Consider the following 21,550-nt stretch of genomic DNA (forward strand, 5'->3'; position numbering starts at 1 on the left):
TAGACCAATATCCCTGATGAACATTGATGCAAAAATTCTCAATAAAATACTGGCAAACCGGATTCAGCAGCACATCAAAAAGCTTATCCACCATGATCAAGTGGGCTTCATCCCTGGGATGCAAGGCTGGTTCAACATTCGCAAATCAATAAACGTAATCCAGCATATAAACAGAACCAAAGACAAGAACCACATGATTGTCTCAATAGATGCAGAAAAGGCTTTTGACAAAATTCAACAGCCCTTCATGCTAAAAACGCTCAATAAATTCGGTATTGATGGAACGTACCTCAAAATAATAAGAGCTATTTATGACAAACCCACAGCTAATATCATACTGAATGGGCAAAAACTGGAAAAATTCCCTTTGAAAACTGGCACAAGACAGGGATGCCCTCTCTCACCACTCCTATTCAACATAGTGCTGGAAGTTCTGGCTAGGGCAGTCAGGCAAGAGAAAGAAATCAAGGGTATTCAGTTAGGAAAGGAAGAAGTCAAATTGTCCCTGTTTGCAGATGACATGATTGTATATTTAGAAAACCCCATCGTCTCAGCCCAAAATCTCCTTAAGCTGATAAGCAACTTCAGCAAAGTCTCAGGATACAAAATTAATGTGCAAAAATCACAAGCATTCTTATACACCAGTAACAGACAAGCAGAGAGCCAAATCAGGAATGAACTTCCATTCACAATTGCTTCAAAGAGAATAAAATACCTAGGAATCCAGCTTACAAGGGATGTAAAGGACCTCTTCAAGGAGAACTACAAACCACTGCTCAGTGAAATAAAAGAGGACACAAACAAATGGAAGAACATACCATGCTCATGGATAGGAAGAATCAATATCGTGAAAATGGCCATACTCCCCAAGGTTATTTATAGATTCAATGCCATCCCCATCAAGCTACCAATGAGTTTCTTCACAGAATTGGAAAAAAACTGCTTTAAAGTTCATATGGAACCAAAAAAGGGCCCGCATTGCCAAGACAATCCTAAGTCAAAAGGACAAAGCTGGAGGCGTCACGCTACCTGACTTCAAACTATACTACAAGGCTACAGTCACCAAAACAGCATGGTACTGGTACCAAAACAGAGATATAGATCAATGGAACAGAACAGAGTCCTCAGAAATAATACCACACATCTACAGCCATCTGATCTTTGACAAACCTGAGAGAAACAAGAAATGGGGAAAGGATTCCCTATTTAATAAATGGTGCTGGGAAAATTGGCTAGCCATAAGTAGAAAGCTGAAACTGGATCCTTTCCTTACCCCTTATACGAAGATTAATTCAAGATGGATTAGAGACTTAAATGTTAGACCTAATACCATAAAAACCCTAGAAGAAAATCTAGGTAGTACCATTCAGGACATAGGCATGGGCAAGGACTTCATGTCTAAAACACCAAAAGCAACGGCAGCAAAAGCAAAAATTGACAAATGGGATCTCATTAAACTAAAGAGCTTTTGCACAGCAAAAGAAACTACCATCAGAGTGAACAGGCAACCTACAGAATGGGAGAAAATTTTTGCAACCTACTCATCTGACAAAGGGCTAATATCCAGAATCTACAAAGAACTCAAACAAATATACGAGAAAAAAACAAACAACCCCATCAAAAAGTGGGGAAAGGATATGAACAGACATTTCTCAAAAGAAGATATTCATACAGCCAACAGACACATGAAAAAATGCTCATCATCACTCGCCATCAGAGAAATGCAAATCAAAACCACAATGAGATACCATCTCACACCAGTTAGAATGGCAATCATTAAGAAGTCAGGAAACAACAGGTGTTGGAGAGGATGTGGAGAAATAGGAACACTTTTACACTGTTGGTGGGATTGTAAACTAGTTCAACCATTATGGAAAACAGTATGGCAATTCCTCAAGGATCTAGAACTAGATGTACCTTATGACCCAGCCATCCCACTACTGGGTATATACCCAAAGGATTATAAATTATTCTACTACAAAGACACATGTACACGTATGTTTATTGCGGCACTATTCACAATAGCAAAGACTTGGAATCAACCCAAATGTCCATCTGTGACAGACTGGATTAAGAAAATGAGGCACATATACACCATGGAATACTATGCAGCCATAAAAAAGGATGAGTTTGCGTCCTTTGTAGGGACATGGATGCAGCTGGAAACCATCATTCTTAGCAAACTATCACAAGAACAGAAAACCAAACACCGCATGTTCTCACTCATAGGTGGGAACTGAACAATGAGATCACTTGGACTCGGGAAGGGGAACATCACGCACTGGGGCCTATCATGGGGAGGGGGGAGGGGGGAGGAGGGAGGGCATGCATTGGGGAGTTATACAAGATATAAATGATGAATTGATGGGTGCTGACGAGTTGATGGGTGCAGCACACCAACATGGCATAAGTATACATATGTAACAAACCTGCACGTTATGCACATGTACCCTAGAACTTAAAGTATAATAAAAAAAAAAAAAAAAAAAAAAGGTTGAAGACCGCTACGGGAGGGTGAAAAGACATAAGATTGAGTCTGTTGTCAGCTGCTTATGTTTATATTATATTGTCATTGCGTGGCCCAGCATAAATGTGAGTGACCTGTTGACTTCCCTAATCTCCAAGTAGTTTTCTTATTCCTGGACTTGACTTCAGACAATAACAGTTAAAATGGAAATTCTTTAGACTATCTTTTAATAAACTCAACTTTCCAATGTTAAAAATCACCAAATCAAAAGATATTTTCAAGCAGCCTTTTCCCCCAGATATACATTAGATATAAGGAAATCAAGTCCAATTTGAAATGAATTTTAAAACAGCACACAAACATTATAAGCCCCCAGCACACAATATAAAATAGTTCTCTACGGAATATAAACATTTAGTATATTAGAATGTGAAATTACGTAAGAAAAGAATCTCTTCAATTAGCTAAAATTACTTGTGAAAGATTATTTATTGCACAATTTATCAGTGGGTACTAAGAATAACACAGATACTATTATTCTCAACCTCTAAATTCAGTACATAGTAAAATTCATTTTCTCAAACTAAGGTTCTATACATAATCGGAGTAAACCCTGTTATTGAGTTAGGATAGGGAAAACAAAGTCCTTGAGTTCATGAAACCACTTCACAAATCCTAGAAGGCACACATTATATTTCCTATCATGGTAAGTACATTTAAGTACTTCATATTTAAAAAAGACAAAGCTGTACAGAATACAAAAAGTGTACATTTCATCCATTAAACAAATTTACAACTTTTACGATTAGTTATTACAGTAGAACTGACCTAACATTCACATCTAAATAATTATCACCCAGTTTAATAGAGCGAACAAAGAGCTGTGCTCATTTATTTGCTAAGGCTATAATAACATTTTATATTCACAGTAGATGAGTAAGTGTCTTGGAGCTCACATTGTAAAATAAAAAGGTTTGGGCCCTCTTGAGTCACTGGGCTCAATGTTAAATAATTCTTTGAAAGGTGAAGGATTCTGGGGGATAAAATCATTGGCTATCCCTGGAAAGATCCAAAACTCTGTAAGGTAACTTTGTTCACTTTTCAGAAACATTTTAAAATTAGGCAAACTGAATTAAACTCAGCAAGTCTAATCTAAAAGGACAATTTAAAATCTTAGAGCTGGAAAAGGTTTCAGTGGATCATCTATCCCAAGGTTTTCAAAATACGTTCCATGGAATACTAAGAATCTATGGAGGAGATACAGGGTTCTGCACATTTGACTTGAATTTAATTAAAATTTTTTTTTAAAAAATGACTCTCACTGTATGTGTTACTCACCAAATTCAAACATGCTGGATATCACCAATGCATTATTATGTTTTTATTCATTGACTTAATCACATTTATAGTATATAAAGTTTATACAATAAATAAGGAAATTTATATTAATTTGACTTTTATATAGTGGGGTGTAGGGTATGTGTGTATGCACGTGTGTTTAAGGGTTCTGTTAAGATTTTCCTTGAAAAAGTTTTTGCTGCTGAAATAGTGTGAAAACCACAAATAAAGTCTCAGTTTCTAAAGTAGGAACCTACAAACAAGAGTAAGAGACTTTCTCAAGGTCACACAACCACCAAGTGCATTGCCAGGTTGATATGATGGAGCCCCTGGTACTCTGCTTGCATAAACCTCCACAGGGAATAATTAGCTATTTGGTACTTAGCTGTCCCATTATGAATGTCAATGGATTAGTCTTCAGTATTTTGGGGGGCAAAATCAAGCTACCTCTGGCCAGATGTTTTTCCTTGAAATTGATTATTTTTATTTGCTTGCCTGTTAAAATCCTATTATCCAGAAATTCTGTCATCAATAAGTGGCAACTTAAATTGTGTACCCTGGTTTAGGAAAATAGTAATATTTGCAACTTATGAATAAGTCAAAAAGTTATATGGAATGTTAAATTTTAAAGGAGACAGGCCCTTGTTTTATTACATGCTGAAATATTAATTTTAGAAATTTTAGTTCATAAGCAAAAAAAATGGTTGAGGTGCAACTGAAGATCACAATTCCATTATTACTATTTCTTTCAGAATATTTTAATGGAAAGAGTATTTCAATGGAAGTACAGTGAAAGAGTAAGAATGCCAAATTATCTTCTAATTTTCATAAGTATTTTATGTATATATGGTAAAAAAGCCTCACTCTATTTTCTTGTCTTTCTTTCTTTTTTTTTTTTGAGAGGGAGTCTTGTTCTGTCTCCCAGGCTGGAGTGCAGTGGTGTGATCTCAGCTCACTGCAACCTCCACCTTCTGGGTTCAAGCGATTCTCCTGCCTCAGCCTCCCGAGTAGCTGAGATTACAGGCGCCTGCCGCCACGATTTTTGTATTTTAGTAGAGCTAAATTTTTGTTATTTTAGTAGAGACAGGGTTTCGCCATGTTGGCCAGGTTGGTCTCAAACTCCTAACCTCAAATGATCCCCCCACCGCGGCTTCCCAAAGTGCTGGGATTACAGGTGTGAACCACTGCACCTCTTGTCTCTTAATCTAAGAAATTTGAGGACTCTGAAATCTCAGAAAGATGTTTTCAAGTTAAGGAAATAAAAGCACCATAAACCAATATTAAATGACTTATAATAATTTAGAAATATAAAATTTAGTATTTGTGATGCAGAAGAATTTCCTTTTGAAATTCCAAGATGTGTAAGCATTATCAAAGCCATTTAGAACAGTTACCCAGCTGTGGGAAAGCACTTCCAGAACAGCCAAGAAAATTTCCCAGGAGAAATCCATTTGCAAAGGAAAGTCATACCCAACTTTGTAGACCTCACCCAAATTACACAGTATGGCAAAAACAAACAAACAAACCTTTAAGCACAGTAGTTCCAAAACACACTGTTAAAGTTATGAAATAATTGTGGATCAAGTAAAAATTATTAAAGGAGCAATAATTAACCACAAGGGGGCATATATACTCCTTAGATTCCAGCAGAAAGACTAGTTTTAAGTAGTAACATGCACTTTGAAGTATTCTACATTTTCAGTCACTTAAAATTTCCTCTCTCCAATGGCTACAACTTTTTAATATTTGAGGTTTATTTTATATCTAAGTAAAAAGATTCCAGAATACTCCTGCCCTGCAAAACAGTAGTGTTTCAGAAGCCTCTGGAAGTGCTGCTGTTACCTTTAGCAAAGAATTCAAGAGCTGTTAGTTGTAATAATACAAATTTGAACAGATGAATAACAGGAAAATATGGTCTAAAACAGTAGCAAATTTTAGTACCACAAATGGAAGACATGGGAAGTTTATTTTTAAAAGGAGCACAAATGATCAGAATAGCAAAAATAAAAGAGTGGGGAAAACGGATTTTTCTGTGTCTGTGCCACAACCCTGCATTCTTCCCCCATGACTAAATACTTGTAGTGCACAATAGCAACAGAAGACTTTCACTCCAAGGTCATGGCCTGTGGGGCTGGCCTGCCTCATCAGCCATGTTAAGAATATAGTTAGCCATATCATCTTCAGTGGGTGCATCTGATACCACCCAAGATTCATTTGCTCCAGTCATTTGTAGGCGACAAATAGGGCAATTCCTGTGTCGATCACTCCTATTAGAGAAGTCAAAACAAGAACAGTTTGCTTTTTCTTCTTTTTTAAAAACAGGATTTTATTTAAAGTAATACATGCACATGGCTTTAAAAAAGGAAATAGCATAGAAGTATACAGTGAAAAATAAATCTCTCCCTCCTATCTCAATCTTCAATTCTCTTTCCCAGGGGCAACCAGTTACCAGTTTTTTATATATTCCTCTAGAGATAGACTAAGCTTGATTAAGCTTTATGTGTACACACAGACATGCACGTGCACAGACATCACTGCTCCACTTGTCAATATATCTTATAAACTATTATGTATCAGCACCTGTTAGAGCTGTTTATTCTTTTTAACATACACTGTATCGCTATGCCATAATTTGTTTAGTCCCCCACAGAAGGACATTTAGTTTTTTTTTTTCCGTCTTTTGTTGCTACCAACAATGCAGCAATTCACATCCCCATACCTAAACAGGTAAAGTTTTCCTTTATAATAAAAATTCCTTGTGAGTCCGAAGAGGAAATTCCCTCCTACCAATGGAAGATTTGGTCAAAGTGTGAAGTATAAATGTTTATTTGTGATTATTTAAATGGAAGCCATCACTCTAGGAATAACTTCTTGGCAGTGGCAGGAGAATATGACAAGAGGAAAGAATATTATTAATTATTTTTCTAAATAACATCTAATGACTTTCAACAATATGTGTACCTGTTGCTTGCTTAAAGGTCTGAAAAAATTCCTGTGGCTCATAAGCAACAGGAAGACTTATATAAAAATGGAGCATACAAAGTTAAAATAAAAGACAAACTTTATATGCACAATAATTTTTCTGACAGGGAAAGAACTCATATATGATCATTTTAAGATTATGTTTTCGAAAAGGATTTTTTTCTTGTCAAACATTATTTTGGTAATTTAAAAAATACCATATTTGAGCCAGAGACATATCATGCAGGGAAAAATGTTTTTCTATTCATCTCTCAGTGAAATCTGGGACCAAAGTAATTATTTATATCAACTGCTCTTTGGCTTTTACACAAAAATTTCGAACTCTGTTCCAAAAACTAAATGTGAAAGCTAGAGCTGGCATATATTATTTAGGTTGATTTCTGGTTCCTCAGAGATATTTTACAAGATAATTATATGTGTGCTCTTCTGTGCACAAAACATCACAATTTAAAAATAGTCAACTTCTGCTTCCAACCAAGAGGCTAGATTTATCTTCCCATCTAAAATTACTAAAACAATGGTTTCATATAATCTTTCAAATAAAGCACTGGCCATCAGACAACAAAGGACAGTGATCCCTGGGACATGGGGGTCAAAGAAGGTGAGACCTATACTTGCCCCAGCTTACAGCCTCGAGAGTTTCTAGCCCCTGATCAAGAAGGGGGAACCTTGATGGAACATGACAAACTTCCTGAGCTGAACACACAGAACTGAGAATCTTGGGAGGCCAAACAGCTAGGGTTTACAGGGCAGGGTAATGGAAAGCTGCACAGAGGGAAAATTCCAGAGGTCCACGCAAGTGTCCCCGCCAGAATACTCAGCAGAGTGCTGATCAGTGTGTGCATGTGAGGATACTACCTGAGGCTGAACGATCAATCAAAGGGCTTTGAGGAGATAGTCCCTTAAAGCTCACTGGGCCTGGGAAACTGCCTGTTTCACCAGCCAGACTGGAAAGCCTCATAACTCTTGGGGCATTAGTAGAGTTTTCTAAAGGGTCTTGCTATTAGTGGGACATAATTAGTTCTACACTAAATACTGCTCTGGTCCTGCCTAACAAATCACAAAAGCAAGATCCAAAAGAATCAAACTGTTTCCAAGTCACTTAACTATATTCCAGAAATAAGATCAAGAATATTCATAGGAATACAAAAATATCCAATACCCAAAAAGGTAAAATTCACAAAGTCTGGCATCCAGTTGAGAATTACCAGACATACAAAAAAGCAGCAGAAAAATATAACCCATAATAAAGAGAAAAATCAATCACAACCACCCAGAACTAACACAGATACTAGAATTAGCAGACAAAATGGAAAGTGATTATAGCTATATTCTACATAGTTAAAAAACTAGAGGAAAGCTCAAAGATATTGAAAGACATGAAAGATAATAAAAACTCAAACTTCTAGAAATGAAAATTATCTGAGGTTAAAAAAATACACTGGATAGAATTAATGGCAAGTTAGACACTAAAGAAAAAAAAAGACTGGTGAATATGAAAGGAGATAGCAATAGTAACTATCCAAGATGAAACCCAGAGAGAGACTCAAAAAAGAAAGAAAAAAAGTAGCATCAGTGAGCTGTGGGACTACTTCAAGTGGGCTAATATATGGTAATTGGAATCACAGGAGAGGGGAGAGAAGATAGAAAAATATCTGAAAAAATAATGGCCGAAAAATTTCCAAATTTGATGACACTATAAATCTACAAATCCAAGAAGCTCAATAAACCCCAAGCACAAGAAACATGAAAAAACTACTCTAAGGCACATCATAATCAAAGTGCTCAAAACCAATGAAAAGAAAATAACCTTAAAAAGAGAGGGAAAAAATGGCACATTACCTACAGAGGAAAAAAGGATGACAGAGTTCTCATTAGAAGCAAAATATGTGTGAAGCAACGTTATTAACATACTGAAAGAAAAAATACTCTCAAGTCTAGAATTCTGAATCAGAAAAAAAATCTTTGAAAAATGATATTCGGACATTCAAGAAGAGCCTATGGAATCTACAAAAATACTACCAGAACTGATACATGATTTTAATAAGGGTGCAGGATACAAGGTTGATATACAAACATCTATTATATTTCCATACACTAGTATCAATCATAAACTGAAATTTTAAATACTGTTTAAAATAGCATAAAAATATGAAATACTTGGGGATAGATGTCAAAGATATGCAACATTGAAAACTACAGAAATTGGTGAGAGAAATTAAGGCCTAAATAAATGGAGAAACATACGGTGTATGTGGCTGGGAAGACTATTAGTAACAAATTCACTCTCCCTAAATTGATATATTTATTCAATGCAATCTCATATGCTGCTAGTGGGGGTGTAAAATGGCACAAGACTGCTTTGGAAAATAGCTTGCAGCTTTTTAAAAAGTTAAACACACACCTACCATATGATCTAGCCATTCCACATCTAGGTATTCACCCAAGAAAAAAACCAAAATACATCCATAAAATGACTTGTCCATGAATGTATCTAGTACCTTGATTTTGTAATAGCTAAAAATGGAAAACAATCTAATTTCCCTCAATAGGTGAATGGATAAACAAGCTATGGTATCCACATATCAGACATTACTCAGCAATAAAAAGGCATGAACTATTGATACATGCTACAACATGGATAAATACCAAGACAATCAGATTGAATGAAAGAAGCCAGACAAAAAAGCACATATGATTCCATTTATAAAAATTCATAATTTTTATGGGTGTGTATATATGTTGAAACATAGTAAATTGTATATTAAACACATGTAGTTTATTGTATGTATTTTATAAATTCTCCTAAACGCTCAAGTCTTATTTTGTAAAATAATGAACTTCACTAGTTGATCTCTAAAGTTCCCTCAGGTCCAGTATTCAAGAATTTTTCCTTCTAAACATATACACAGAATAAATGTAGAAATGAGGAGAAAAAAGGAGGAAAAAGGGAAATGTTTAATTTTAGACTTAAGTCAGGCACAAATTTTCATACAGCAAAAGAAAAGTGTCAAAACTAAGGTACACCCCCACATTTAATAAATGTTAGGTGTAAAAATAAAAATAGTTTTAACCAGCAGAAGACATGCCATAAAATTCAAAATACTAAAGAATAAAATCTCTCTCATACTTAACCACAGTATTTTTGCACTTTTCAAAGTTTATTCATGTACAGTATCCCACTGACCTTGGCCTAGCCCATGGATGCAGTAGGTAACTTACCATTTATCAATACACTTCTGACAAAAGCTGTGAGCACAAGGCAGGATGAGGTCAGCCCGCCCGTCCATGCAGATACAACACTCCTCCTCATCGGTCAGCTGCTTCACCCTGCAATGTGAAAACTGAGCTGAAACAATTATATTCTCTGTCATTATGCTTTATACTTTGTTTTTGCTGCTTTAAAAAGCATTATTAAACATCTATATGCCCACAGTATAAAGCACAATATGACTCATGTGCAAAATCAGACTAAAGTTAATATTATCTTTTAGGGATAGCAAATATATTAGGGAAAAAGTATTAAGAGGGGTACATTTCATAAAGAAAGACTAGATGAAGGATACATTTTGTGATAAAACAGGCAAAAGTGTAAATAGTCAAATCTTTCTGGAAATAACTTAGCCCATTTTAATCATATTGGACTTATATAAACAAATTTAACCAATATAGTTATTGCATTACTGAAAGACAGGGATATGGTCTGAGAAACTCATTGTTAGGTGATTTCACTGCTGTGTAAATATCATAGTGTACTTATACAAACCTAGATGCTTTAGCCTACTACATACCTAGGCTATATGGCATAGCCTGTTGCTCCTAGGCTAGAGACCTGTACAGCATGTTACTGTATGGAACACTGTAGGCAACTGTAACACAATGGTAGGTACCTGTGTGTCTAAATATATCTGAACACAGAGAAGGTACTGTGTAAATATGGTATACAAGATTAAAAATGGTACACCTGTATAGGGCACTTACCATAAATGGAGCATGCAGGCCTGGAAGTTGCTCTAGGTGAGTCAGTGAGTGAGTAGTGGTGCGTGGATGTGAAGGCCTAGGACAGGAGTGTCCAATCTTTTGGCTTCCCTGGGCCACATTGGAAGAATTGTCTTTCTTGGGCCACATATAACATACACTAACACTAACAATATCTGATGAGCTAAAAAAAAAATGCAAAAAAAAAAAATCTCATGTTTTAAGAAGGTTTATGATTTTGTGTTGGGCCACATTAAAGCAATCCTGGACTGCATGCAGCCCGTGGGCCATGAGTTGAACAAGCTTGGCCTAGGACATTACTATATAGCACTTGCACAGTACTGTACAGAGTTTATGAACACTGCACATTTAGGCTACACTAAATTCATAAAAATATATTTCTTTCTTCAATGATACATTAATCTTAACTTACTATAGATTTTTTAACTTTACAAACTTTTTACTTTTTTAACTTTTGACTCTTTTTGTAATAACACTTACCTTAAAACACACATTGTACAGCTGTACTGAAATATTTTATAAGCTTTTTTCTATTTTTAAGTTTTATTTACTTTTTTACTTTCTAAACTTTTTTCTTAAAAACTAAAACATAAACACACACATTAGCCTAGGCCTAAACAGGGTCAGGATCATCACCATCACTGCCTTCCACCTCCACCTCTTGTCCTACTGGAAGGTCTTCGGGGGCAGTAACATGCATGGAGCTGTCATCTCCTTTGATAACAATGCCTTCTTCTGGAATACCTGCTGAAGGGCCTGCCCGAGGCTGTTTTACAGCTACCTTTTTTTTAATAAGTAGAAGGAGTATACTCTAAAATAATGATTTAAAAGTATAGTATAATAAATGCATAAACCAGTAACATAATTATCGAATATTACTGTACATAATTGTAAGTGCTACACTTTTATACTATGAGCAGCACAGTAGGTTTGTTTACACCAGCATCACCACGAACATTTGAGTAATGCATTGCATTTCAACATTAGGATGGCTATGATGTCCATAGGCAACAGGAATTTTTTTAGCTCCATTATAATCTTAGGGGACCACCATCGTCTGTCATTAACCAAAACACTGTTAGGTGATGCATGACCATATAATTTATTCACTATGTGTAACACAAAGCTCCCTAAAATACGGATCCTGCCATCAGGGCCTTACAATGCTGACATTGATAATGGGCATATAAGTGAAAGAATAGTTTGGTCTTAAGTATCAGGTGCTATGAGAGACATAAAGGGAATAAAAAGCAGTTTCTGTCCTCCAGGAGGAGCTCTTTTATCTTCTTGGGAAGAAAAAAGATTTCAAACCTTTTGCTCCAGTCACAATTCAGAGAGCCCCTGAATGAGCCATATGCCTTTGCATATGGTATTTTCCTTTCCTGAAACTGCCCTTGTGAGTTTAGTAAGCTCCAACCTTGGTAACTCAGCTCAAAACATCATCATCTCTCAAAATCAACACTTGCCTCAATGAAAGGACTTAAATACTGCATATCGATTGGCTGGCCTTTCCATAAACTGTAAACTCTTTGAATACAGGATGTTTGTCTTAGATTCTCAATAAATACTTCTTGAAGTGATTTTAATTTCTTTTAACCTTTGTGCTTTTTTGTAATTTTTAAGGTTTTCTTCATCAGACATGTATTACTTTTGTAATCATACAAAAACAGAATGTTCCAAAGTACAGCCACTAGGCTATAAACTTCTTAAGGATAGGAGCTATCACTACTACGTTTTCCATTCCCTGCTGTGCTTTTAGCACTGTATATAAGATACTGAGATGGTACTTAAAATTTTGATTTGAACATAAAAATAAATGTCAAATGTATATTAAATATAGTAAGTGCTAAGTAAAGAAGGAAGAGATGAATATATCTCAAACTTGTTGAAAAGATTAGAAAGAAAAATAATAGGATTTTAATAGAGGACATTCTAGATGCATAAACAAAGTTGTAGAGGTAAAAAACAAAATCATGTGTGTTTATGTCTGTGTATATGCAACCAGGAAGCTGGCATGATGCTTCAGTATGGAAAACCAAGGGAAAAAATTGATGAAAGTGGAGATAATCTCATGCTTAAATGTCAAAATATTAAGTTTGAATGTGTTCTGACAAGCAACCTACAATCAGGTATAATCAAGGGGAAGTGAACTCCCACTGATATGGTACTTTAGGAAGATTAATTGGGAGTGCAGTATGAGGGACAGTCTAGAGAGAGGAAAACTGGTTAGGACCTTATTTCAGTAATTCATCTGAGAGATAATTAGGTCTAAGAAGCATTATAAAAGACAAATGTTTTATGTGGTAATAGATTAAGTGTTATGCTTTAGTAACAGGGAAAAGAGGGAAGCCACTGAATTGGAATGGGAAAACTGAACAGAAACCTAGATGGATATGGGTCTAATGTACCTGAGTTTCTCAGTAGCAAAGAATATAACTGAATCCGTACAGAGTGACAGAATATTCTGAAGGCTGGAGTTTAAAAGTGAGAAGCAGTGGACTACAAAGAAGAGCATTGTGGAGAGAGATAAAAGAATGGGAGACACAGAAACAGCCAGTGGAACCAGTACAAAGTTCTCTTAATTTTTTGCTACCTTCTTAGCAGCACAGTGACCAGAAGGAAGGAGAGTCTTGTGCTGTTTGTTCCTGTTAGATCACTTGTAGATTGGAGTATTTGGTTCTATGCCTCATACTCTGAAAGGCACACATACTGACAGAGAAAAGATCATCTGGGAAAGTCTCCAGTATGTAGACGAGACCCACATAAACAAAGGCCAAAGGAACTGGGGGTGTTTATCCTTGAGAATAGAAGGCTCAGTGAGAATTTGATGACTGTTTTCAAATATTTGAAAGGCTAGAAGAGAGAACAGATTTGTTTGGAGGAATTCCAGAGGGCACAGTCATTGAAAACAATAAATATAATATAGTAACAATAATAATGACAGTTAACTCTTATAGACAAATTACTATATGTCAAGCACTGTTCTAAGTATCTCATGTCTTTTAATTCTCTCAAAAATCCTATAAAGCATACACTATAGTTATCAACCTCTGTTAGAAGATGAGGAAACTGAGGACACAGTTTGATTTGTCAAAAAAATCACACAGTAGAGCCAGGATTTAAACACAGGCAATTTGCTGCGAGAGTCTGTGCTGTGCTGCCTTAAGAAAGATTTTGGATACTCTGAGGAAAATGAAGCAATAGGAAAAACTTCATAGTGATTACAGCCATGTGAGTATGAAAAGGCTTGGTTTTTTTGAGGCAGTGATCTCACATAACTGCAAGTGTTACTTGTACTTGCAAGTCGGACTTGGCAAAATGTGGGTAAGCAGAGTCTTGCTATTCAAAGTGTTATCTGAGGATCAGCAGCATTGGCCCCACTTGGGAGCTTAACAGACTCTCAGGCTCCTCCTCAAAACCACTGAGTATTAAAGTTTGAGAAGCTCTGTGAGCAAGATCTTTATGCACCATAAAGTAATAATGCAGAGGTTAGCACAGCTGTATTGCCAGACAGGTCTGAATGTGAGTCTTGGCTAGGACAATTTCTAATCATGACACTTACTTAGCTAAATCTCAAATTCTTCAGCTGAAATGGGCCAATAATTGTACTCCCATATGGAGTTGTGAGAATTTAATGAGTTTATACTTGTTGAACACTCATCACAATTCTATACCCTGTAAGTAATCAATAAATGTAAACCATCAATGGAATTATGCATCAGATGTAAAGTTCAACTACATAAATATCCCTTAAGACCTCCTTCAATTTAGAAAGTCTCTTTCTATGAACTAGTGTATAAGGGTATTATTATAAACTGAAAAACACACAAAAACAAGAAGCACCACTAACAAACTAACCAGGAACTGAATTTCCAATTTTGAGGGCACATGAAAATGGATAATACCTTTACCTTCTTCATTAAGAAGACTGCAACAAGAAAAAACAATACTTTCTTTTCATGTGCTACCATATAGCTTGAATACACTGGCAAACACCATCTTCAGCTTTTAAAACAATTAAACAAAACAACAACCACCATTCTGAAGAGGGAGAAGAAAAGCAGAAAATCAGATCCATCTTTGAAAGATTACAGAATACAGGAAAGACAAGCCTAAACACTGCCTACCATGTTCTAAAAGTCACTTGGCGTATCAGTAACACTTGTATAGACCAAACCTAGAAAACCAAGTAATTCTATTAAAGTAATCAGGAAATAAAAAATGGAAAATACAGTTTAACTGTAACACAGTACTTGAAAACCAGTTGGTTAAGAATGAACCAGAAATTGCAACTATAAATAGAGCAGTAAAAAAAAAAGAAATCACTGGCTGGGCATGGTGGCTCATGCCTGTAATCTCAGCACTTTGGGAGGCCCAGGAGGGCAGGATCATGAGGTTGGGAGATTGAAACCATCCTGGCTAACACGGTGAAACCCCGTCTCTACTAAAAATACAAAAAATCAGCTGGGCATGGTAGCAGGCGCCTGTAGTCCCAGCTACTGGGGAGGCTGAGGCAGGAGAATGGCATGAACCCGGGAGGCGGAGTTAGCAGTGAGCCAAGATCGCACCACTGCACTCCAGCCTGGGTGACAGAGCAAGACTCTGTCTCAACCAAAAAAAAAAAAAAAAGAAATCACTGTTACCAATACATTCTTAACTTTAAGGTAAAGGACATGGTGAACATAGATTTCTGCTGTCTACCCAGTATGACGGTAAGACAGGAGGTCAACATGTTTGGACCCACGTAAATCTTTTTCCAATGAGACATTTACAAATTTAAATTATGATCATGATTGTCAAATGTCAACACGTAGGAGCTTTCATGTGCCAAAAGCATAACAGAGAAGGAAAAGAAAGTTTAGATAGAACAATAATGTATTAGGCCTGGGTAAACAAGCATCATCAGAGAAAACTCTGGCTGACTTCATTTCCTTCTGGTAACTCAGTATATGCATTTAGTTCGTTCCTGAATGGACTGCCAAGTCCCGAAGCCAATATTTAAAATTTTAATGCTTCAATTAGACATTTTTAAGAAAAACTCGGATAATTTTGCCAAATTCTTGGACTTAATTCCCTAAAAAGCTTTGACTGTTTAAGAACCTAAATATCTATTATAAGGAAGGTGTTAACTATCTCCTTTGTCAACAAATGCATGCATATAGAGTGGATTCCTGGAGACCCGTGTGACAGAAACAGTAACATTAAAGTGGCCCTGCCGAGCCACTTTAATTTAGCACTGTAACAACATCCGAAGCACAAAATAACCCCAAAACTGATCTCAGATACAATACCAACTGAGAAAAAAAAAAGATGCTACAATGAACACCAGCAAAAATATTAATAAGATTTTAGTTGTTTTCATATTAGAAAATAAGTGAAATACAGTACTTATGCATTATATACCTTCCCATCCAAAGACTAGCCTGACAAGATGTTACAGAGGATGAGTTTTCATCAGGTTCTTCAGAGGTGGCGCTCTGTGCCAACACTCCTGCTGCTTGACTTGTGATATCTTTATAAAGTTGAATAAACTGGTATAAGTTCATGATCCGTGATGCCTCCACAATGCCACTGCTTTTGTTAATCTAAAAATACAAAGAACATGAAAAAGAGAAAAGTTGATAATTTCTCTGACCAATTTTTCCCAAAAAGCGGGAACAAATATTTAGTCAAACACCCTAGGAAATAGGAGTTTTCAGGATTTGCAAATTACATAAGAAAGCAAGAGTCTGAATAAATAATACCATGTCCCCTACATCTGTGGGGTTCAAAGTTCTTATACAAATTTATCTAATACTCAAAATAACCCTATAAGATTAATTAGGCATTATCCTGTTGATGGGTAAAGTGACCTTTTCAGAGTTAAGAAATAAATTTTAGAGATCAGTATTAACAATTCTTTCACTTTAATTTCTTTTCTTTTTTTTTTTTTTTTTTGAGGCAGAGTCTCGCTCTGTCGCCCAGGCTGGAGTGCAGTGGCCGGATCTCAGCTCACTGCAAACTCCACCTCCCGGGTTCCTGCCATTCTCCCGCCTCAGCCTCCCGAGTAGCTGGGACTACAGGCGCCCGCCACCTTGTCTGGCTAGTTTTTTGTATTTTTTAGTAGAGACGGGTTTCACTGTGTTAGCCAGGATGGTTTCGATCTCCTGACCTCGTGATCCGCCCGTCTCGGCCTCCCAAAGTGCTGGGATTACAGGCTTGAGCCACCGCGCCCGGCCACTTTAATTTCTTAAAGAATTTCTTAACCAAAGGATTCATTTGAATCCAACAACCACATGAGATTCTACAACTCAAACAAGTACTTTCTTAAATATCTTTAAGTTCTATTTTGTACCAAAACTTCTAAACTAAAGCAAGAAAATTACTTTAAAATAAATCCTAACAAAAGATGGTTGGATTTTTCCCAGAAGGCCATTTTGAGCCTTATCAAAAAATTCGTTTAATATGAAGTGAAACCAGTGGCTCAAAGGTTGTACCTTTACAGGTTGTACCTCTCCCCATCCAGTTTACAATCTAATGTAGAAGATACTTGGGGCAAGTAGAGGGGACTGCTTTCATAAGCTTTGGGGAGCCATGGTGTGAGGCATAATGAAATGACCGAGGCCAGTAAGGTGAAGGTATAATGTTCTTGGATGAAGAACTTGTAATCAGAGAAAGATTAGAGATGTGAAAGACTTCCTTTCAGCACAAGACATAGGATGGAAGACTGGGCAAGAAGAAGTAAGCCATGAAATCTATTAAGTGCATATCAGAGTAAGCGGAACAAGCAAAATCAGAAAATATTTAGAAAGAAATGAAGAATATAGGAGACAGACAAAGATACAGGGCCATAAAATTGTGACTTAAGTTAGATTCTGGAATGCATTGATGGAACTAGGGATATCAGAAAGTGAGGTAGATTACATATTGAAAAATATTATTATACATTTGAATATTTTGATTGAAAATAATAGTTGTAACACATTTATTAATTGCTTACTATTCGAAAAGGCAGTGAAAAAAATACTGAGACACAAGAATGAGTCATGGGGCCAGGCACGGTGGCTTACGCTTGTAATCCCAGCACTTTGGGAGGCCGAGGTGGGCAGATCATGGGGTCAGGTGATCAAGCCATCCTGGCTAACACGGTGAAACCCCGTCTCTACTAAAAGTACAAAAAATTAGCTGGGCATGATGGCACATGCCTGCAGTCCCAGCTACTTGGGAGGCTGAGGCAGGAGAATCACTTGAACCAGGAAGTGGAGGTTGCAGTGAGTTGAGATTGCGCCACTGCACTCCAGCCTGGGTGACAGAGCAAGACTGGGTCTCAAAAAAAAAAAAAAAAAAAAAAAAAAGAATGAGTCATATACCATATTAAGAAATTTTAGAACCATCTCTAATAATCAGAAAGTTGATTAAATTTTGGGAAGGTAAAATCTATCTGGAGATGCAAATATAAAAGGTTCTTTGAAATAAGAGACTGTACATGAGGTACAGAACAAACAGAATTAAAAAGTAACAGGAATTTAAGAGGCTTACAAAATAGATCTTCAGAGCTGAGGAAATTGGGGTAGTCCTCTGGAACTGCATAGTACAGAAGAAATTATGGAATAATCCATATAAGGTTAGTACAAAAATAGCAAAGTGTATCACACTGTAACTATTCTCATCATAGGATTCCTGACACAAGTATTTATTGAGTACCATTATGTGGATGTTATTGGTACTATGTGCACTACTCTAGGCACTAGCCACAGTGTGTATAAAACAAAATCCCTGCCCTCAAGCAAATTACATGATAGGTAGGAGAGACAGGCAAATAAAATACAGATACAGATTAGGTTAGATGAAAATAAGTGTAATGGAGAAGATGAAACAGGGGAGAAGGAATGCTGAGGGGTTAGAGGGAAGGTGTTACAGAGAAGCTGACATTTAAAAACTGAAAGGTGCAGAAATGAGTCATATAGATGTCTACAGGGAAGATCATTCCAGGCTGAGACAACAGGAAATACAAAGGCTGTTTAACAGACGTGTACCTGGCAAGGAGCACAAAGAGTCTCACAAGAAGCCCAGAATGTTTGGAACAGAGTGACAGAGGGACAGAGGAAGAAGTGGTAGATAGAGGGTGAGGTGGGAGCAGAATATATAGGACTCTGCTGATCTCAGTAATAACTGTAGCTTTGATTCCAAGTGCATGAGAAGTCACTAGGGGGTTTTGAGCCAAGAAGTAATATGATCTAATTTACATTTCAAATTGTGATGTGGAATAGGCTGGTTGTTGTGCTTGGAATAGACCGCTTGTTGTGCTGAGAACAGACAGAAGCAGGGCAAGAGAAGCAGGGAGATTAGTTAGGAGGCTACTGGAATAATCCTGGTGAGACAGGATGCTCACTAGGAATAGGGTGGTAGTAGCGTAGATGGTGAGAACTAGCCAGATTCTGAATATATTTTGATGTGACAGGACTCACTTATGGATTGATTGTTAGTATGAGAGACAAAGAAAAGCCCAGAATGACTCTAAGAAGTTGGTCTAAGAAAAAAGAAGGATGAAATAATATAATTCATGCAGTTCTTAACAGTCACCTTAGTACCTAATTTTTAATTAATCTCTTATTTTTCTAATATTATTTCCATAAAATATTCCACTTAAACATATTAGATCATTTTTATAGTGGATTAAATATTATTTAAGGATAATCATAGCAGATGGCAGACAGTCAAGATAAAGACTGAATGTAAATACACAGGGTTAAAAGTACAATTTTTTTAAAGTTGTTTAACATTAAGAAATGTGAAACTCTCAGTCTCCTATCAGTTTTTCATGGTAGACTTGACCTCTTTCTAATATAAACACTGACCTCTCAGATTCTTTCAGAAAGAACCTAAGGAATGCAAATAAAAAAATTTCTTTAGACTAGCTCTAAAATCAAGAAAAATCACACACAAAAAAATCTAATTGCCTCTGCCTTTAGTACTTTTGTTTGTCTACTTAGAATCTTATTTTAAGGAAGATGTTTAATCACATACAGATGTTAGAGATATTGAGGTGAAAAGGAATTTTAATAAAATTAAACCTTAAGTCTGTATTTGTCAAAGAAGAGCAACAAAAAACTAAGGAATGAAAAGCTTGACATATTCGTATTCCCTTAGCTTTCTACAATTTGTATTGGCCTCTTCAATGTGAGCTGAGTACTTTATGAAATACAAACACACAGTAAGTATAATTTAGATAATATACTGCATCAATAAACAAGCTTCAACCTATCCCAGTCATTTAAAAAGAGAGTATTATTTCAACAGATTTTTTTTTGTTCACTTAATATATACTGAGTTCCTACTATGTGCAAAGCACTGTATTACAGGCTATAAGAGATACAATAATAAATCTAGACATAGCTCCTGCCCTCAGGAGCTTACTCTCTAAAGGGGAGCTAAGAACCTAAAAAACTTTTTTCGTATTGTAGAATTATAAAGTATAAATAATGTGCTGTTGGAATCTGGAAGAGACAAGAGAACTCCTATTCAGGAAGACTTAATGGATGAGACGGTATTTGAGGTGGGCCTTTAAAGAGACATTAGGTTTAGATATGCAGAAATAAAAGGTATGGCAGAAACTGTTGGCTGATTATCCAAATACTGTTCCTTCTTTTCATTGCCAGCAGAACCTGATTTTGTTTTTGTGTCCACCATTCCCTGAAATTACTCAGGAGTCAATCCTGGTTAGTCTAATCTAAACCAATCAGGCTAATCATATTCCCTCTGTCAGTGTAGGTGTATGAAGGGGATATGACCCAATACTGACCAGTAAGTTCAGAAGCGACATCTGCTGGGTCTTTGATTTAACCAATCCTGCAGTTAGTCAATGGAGCTAGGATTTCTCCATAAGTGAGAAAATAAGTATTGTTTTTGTTTAAACTGGTTTAACAGGAATTTTCCGTGACTTCCTAATGGAAGGAATGGACATCCTAGTTGAGAAAACACAATAAGCAGAAGCAATGAACTGGAAAAGAAAAGTAACAATGATACAGTCTTAAGTTAGTTAAGCCTGATAAGAATCCAGAGCAAAAGAAGGTAATTGTGACTAATGCAGAAAAGATAGTTTGGAATCATATCGTAGGAGTTGGGACTATTTGGTGGGTGAGAAGGAATTACTGAGGAATTTTAAGCAAGGCAGTAATCTGATGAAAGTTGTGCTTTAGAAAGGTTAATCTCACAGCAGCATAAATTAGAATTTGGAGAAGAGTCTGGAAGTATAGAGATTCATACAAAATCTGTGGTAATCTGGATCAGAAGAGAGAGATCAGTCTGCTTGAGAGCATGAAATCTGTCTTATTTATCATATATTCCTAGTGCCTCTCACACCTGTGCTCAAATGTTTATTTGAATAAACTGAAAGCAAAACATAGCATGGGTAAAACTGACAATCTACTGAGGAAATAAGGCATATTATTTGGGTAACCTCCAGGGTCCGTGACTCAAAGGAAAAATCTCCTAACCCAAGGAGTCTTTATGGGTTGGTCAGGAATGAACTTCAGAACACTCATGAATGCCCAATTTATGGTTTATATGCATATGGATGATTTTGTTCTTTGTTTTTGAGCCAGGATGGGGACAGGAGGTGGCCTAATAAAATTCATGCCTTCATTTAATCAAAAGGTTTGTGGCCTCAAAAAGGTTAAGAACTTTCTATCTGAATCCACTCAGTGGTGGTTGAGGCTTTCTAATATTCAATGACAGCTGGCAAAAAATCTATCCCATAATTAAAAATTACTAAAAAACAAAAAT

General features: G+C 36.3%; 1 protein-coding gene across 1 annotated transcript in view; it reads right to left on the reverse strand.

Moving 5' to 3' along the window:
• Window positions 1–2,932: 2,932 nt before the first annotated feature.
• Window positions 2,933–21,550, reverse strand: part of RNF141 (ring finger protein 141) — a 29,828-nt gene continuing 11,210 nt past the window's right edge. The window contains exons 4-6 of the mRNA XM_010384811.2: window positions 16,190–16,371; window positions 10,010–10,117; window positions 2,933–6,072 (exon numbers count right to left, since the gene is read on the reverse strand). Of these exons, the coding sequence (XP_010383113.1) occupies window positions 5,922–6,072; window positions 10,010–10,117; window positions 16,190–16,371 (441 nt within the window). The 3' untranslated portion in view covers window positions 2,933–5,921. The remainder of the gene's footprint in view (window positions 6,073–10,009; window positions 10,118–16,189; window positions 16,372–21,550) is intronic.

This window comes from Rhinopithecus roxellana, chromosome 15, assembly GCF_007565055.1.
Source record: "Rhinopithecus roxellana isolate Shanxi Qingling chromosome 15, ASM756505v1, whole genome shotgun sequence".
Taxonomy (NCBI): Eukaryota; Metazoa; Chordata; class Mammalia; order Primates; family Cercopithecidae; genus Rhinopithecus; species Rhinopithecus roxellana.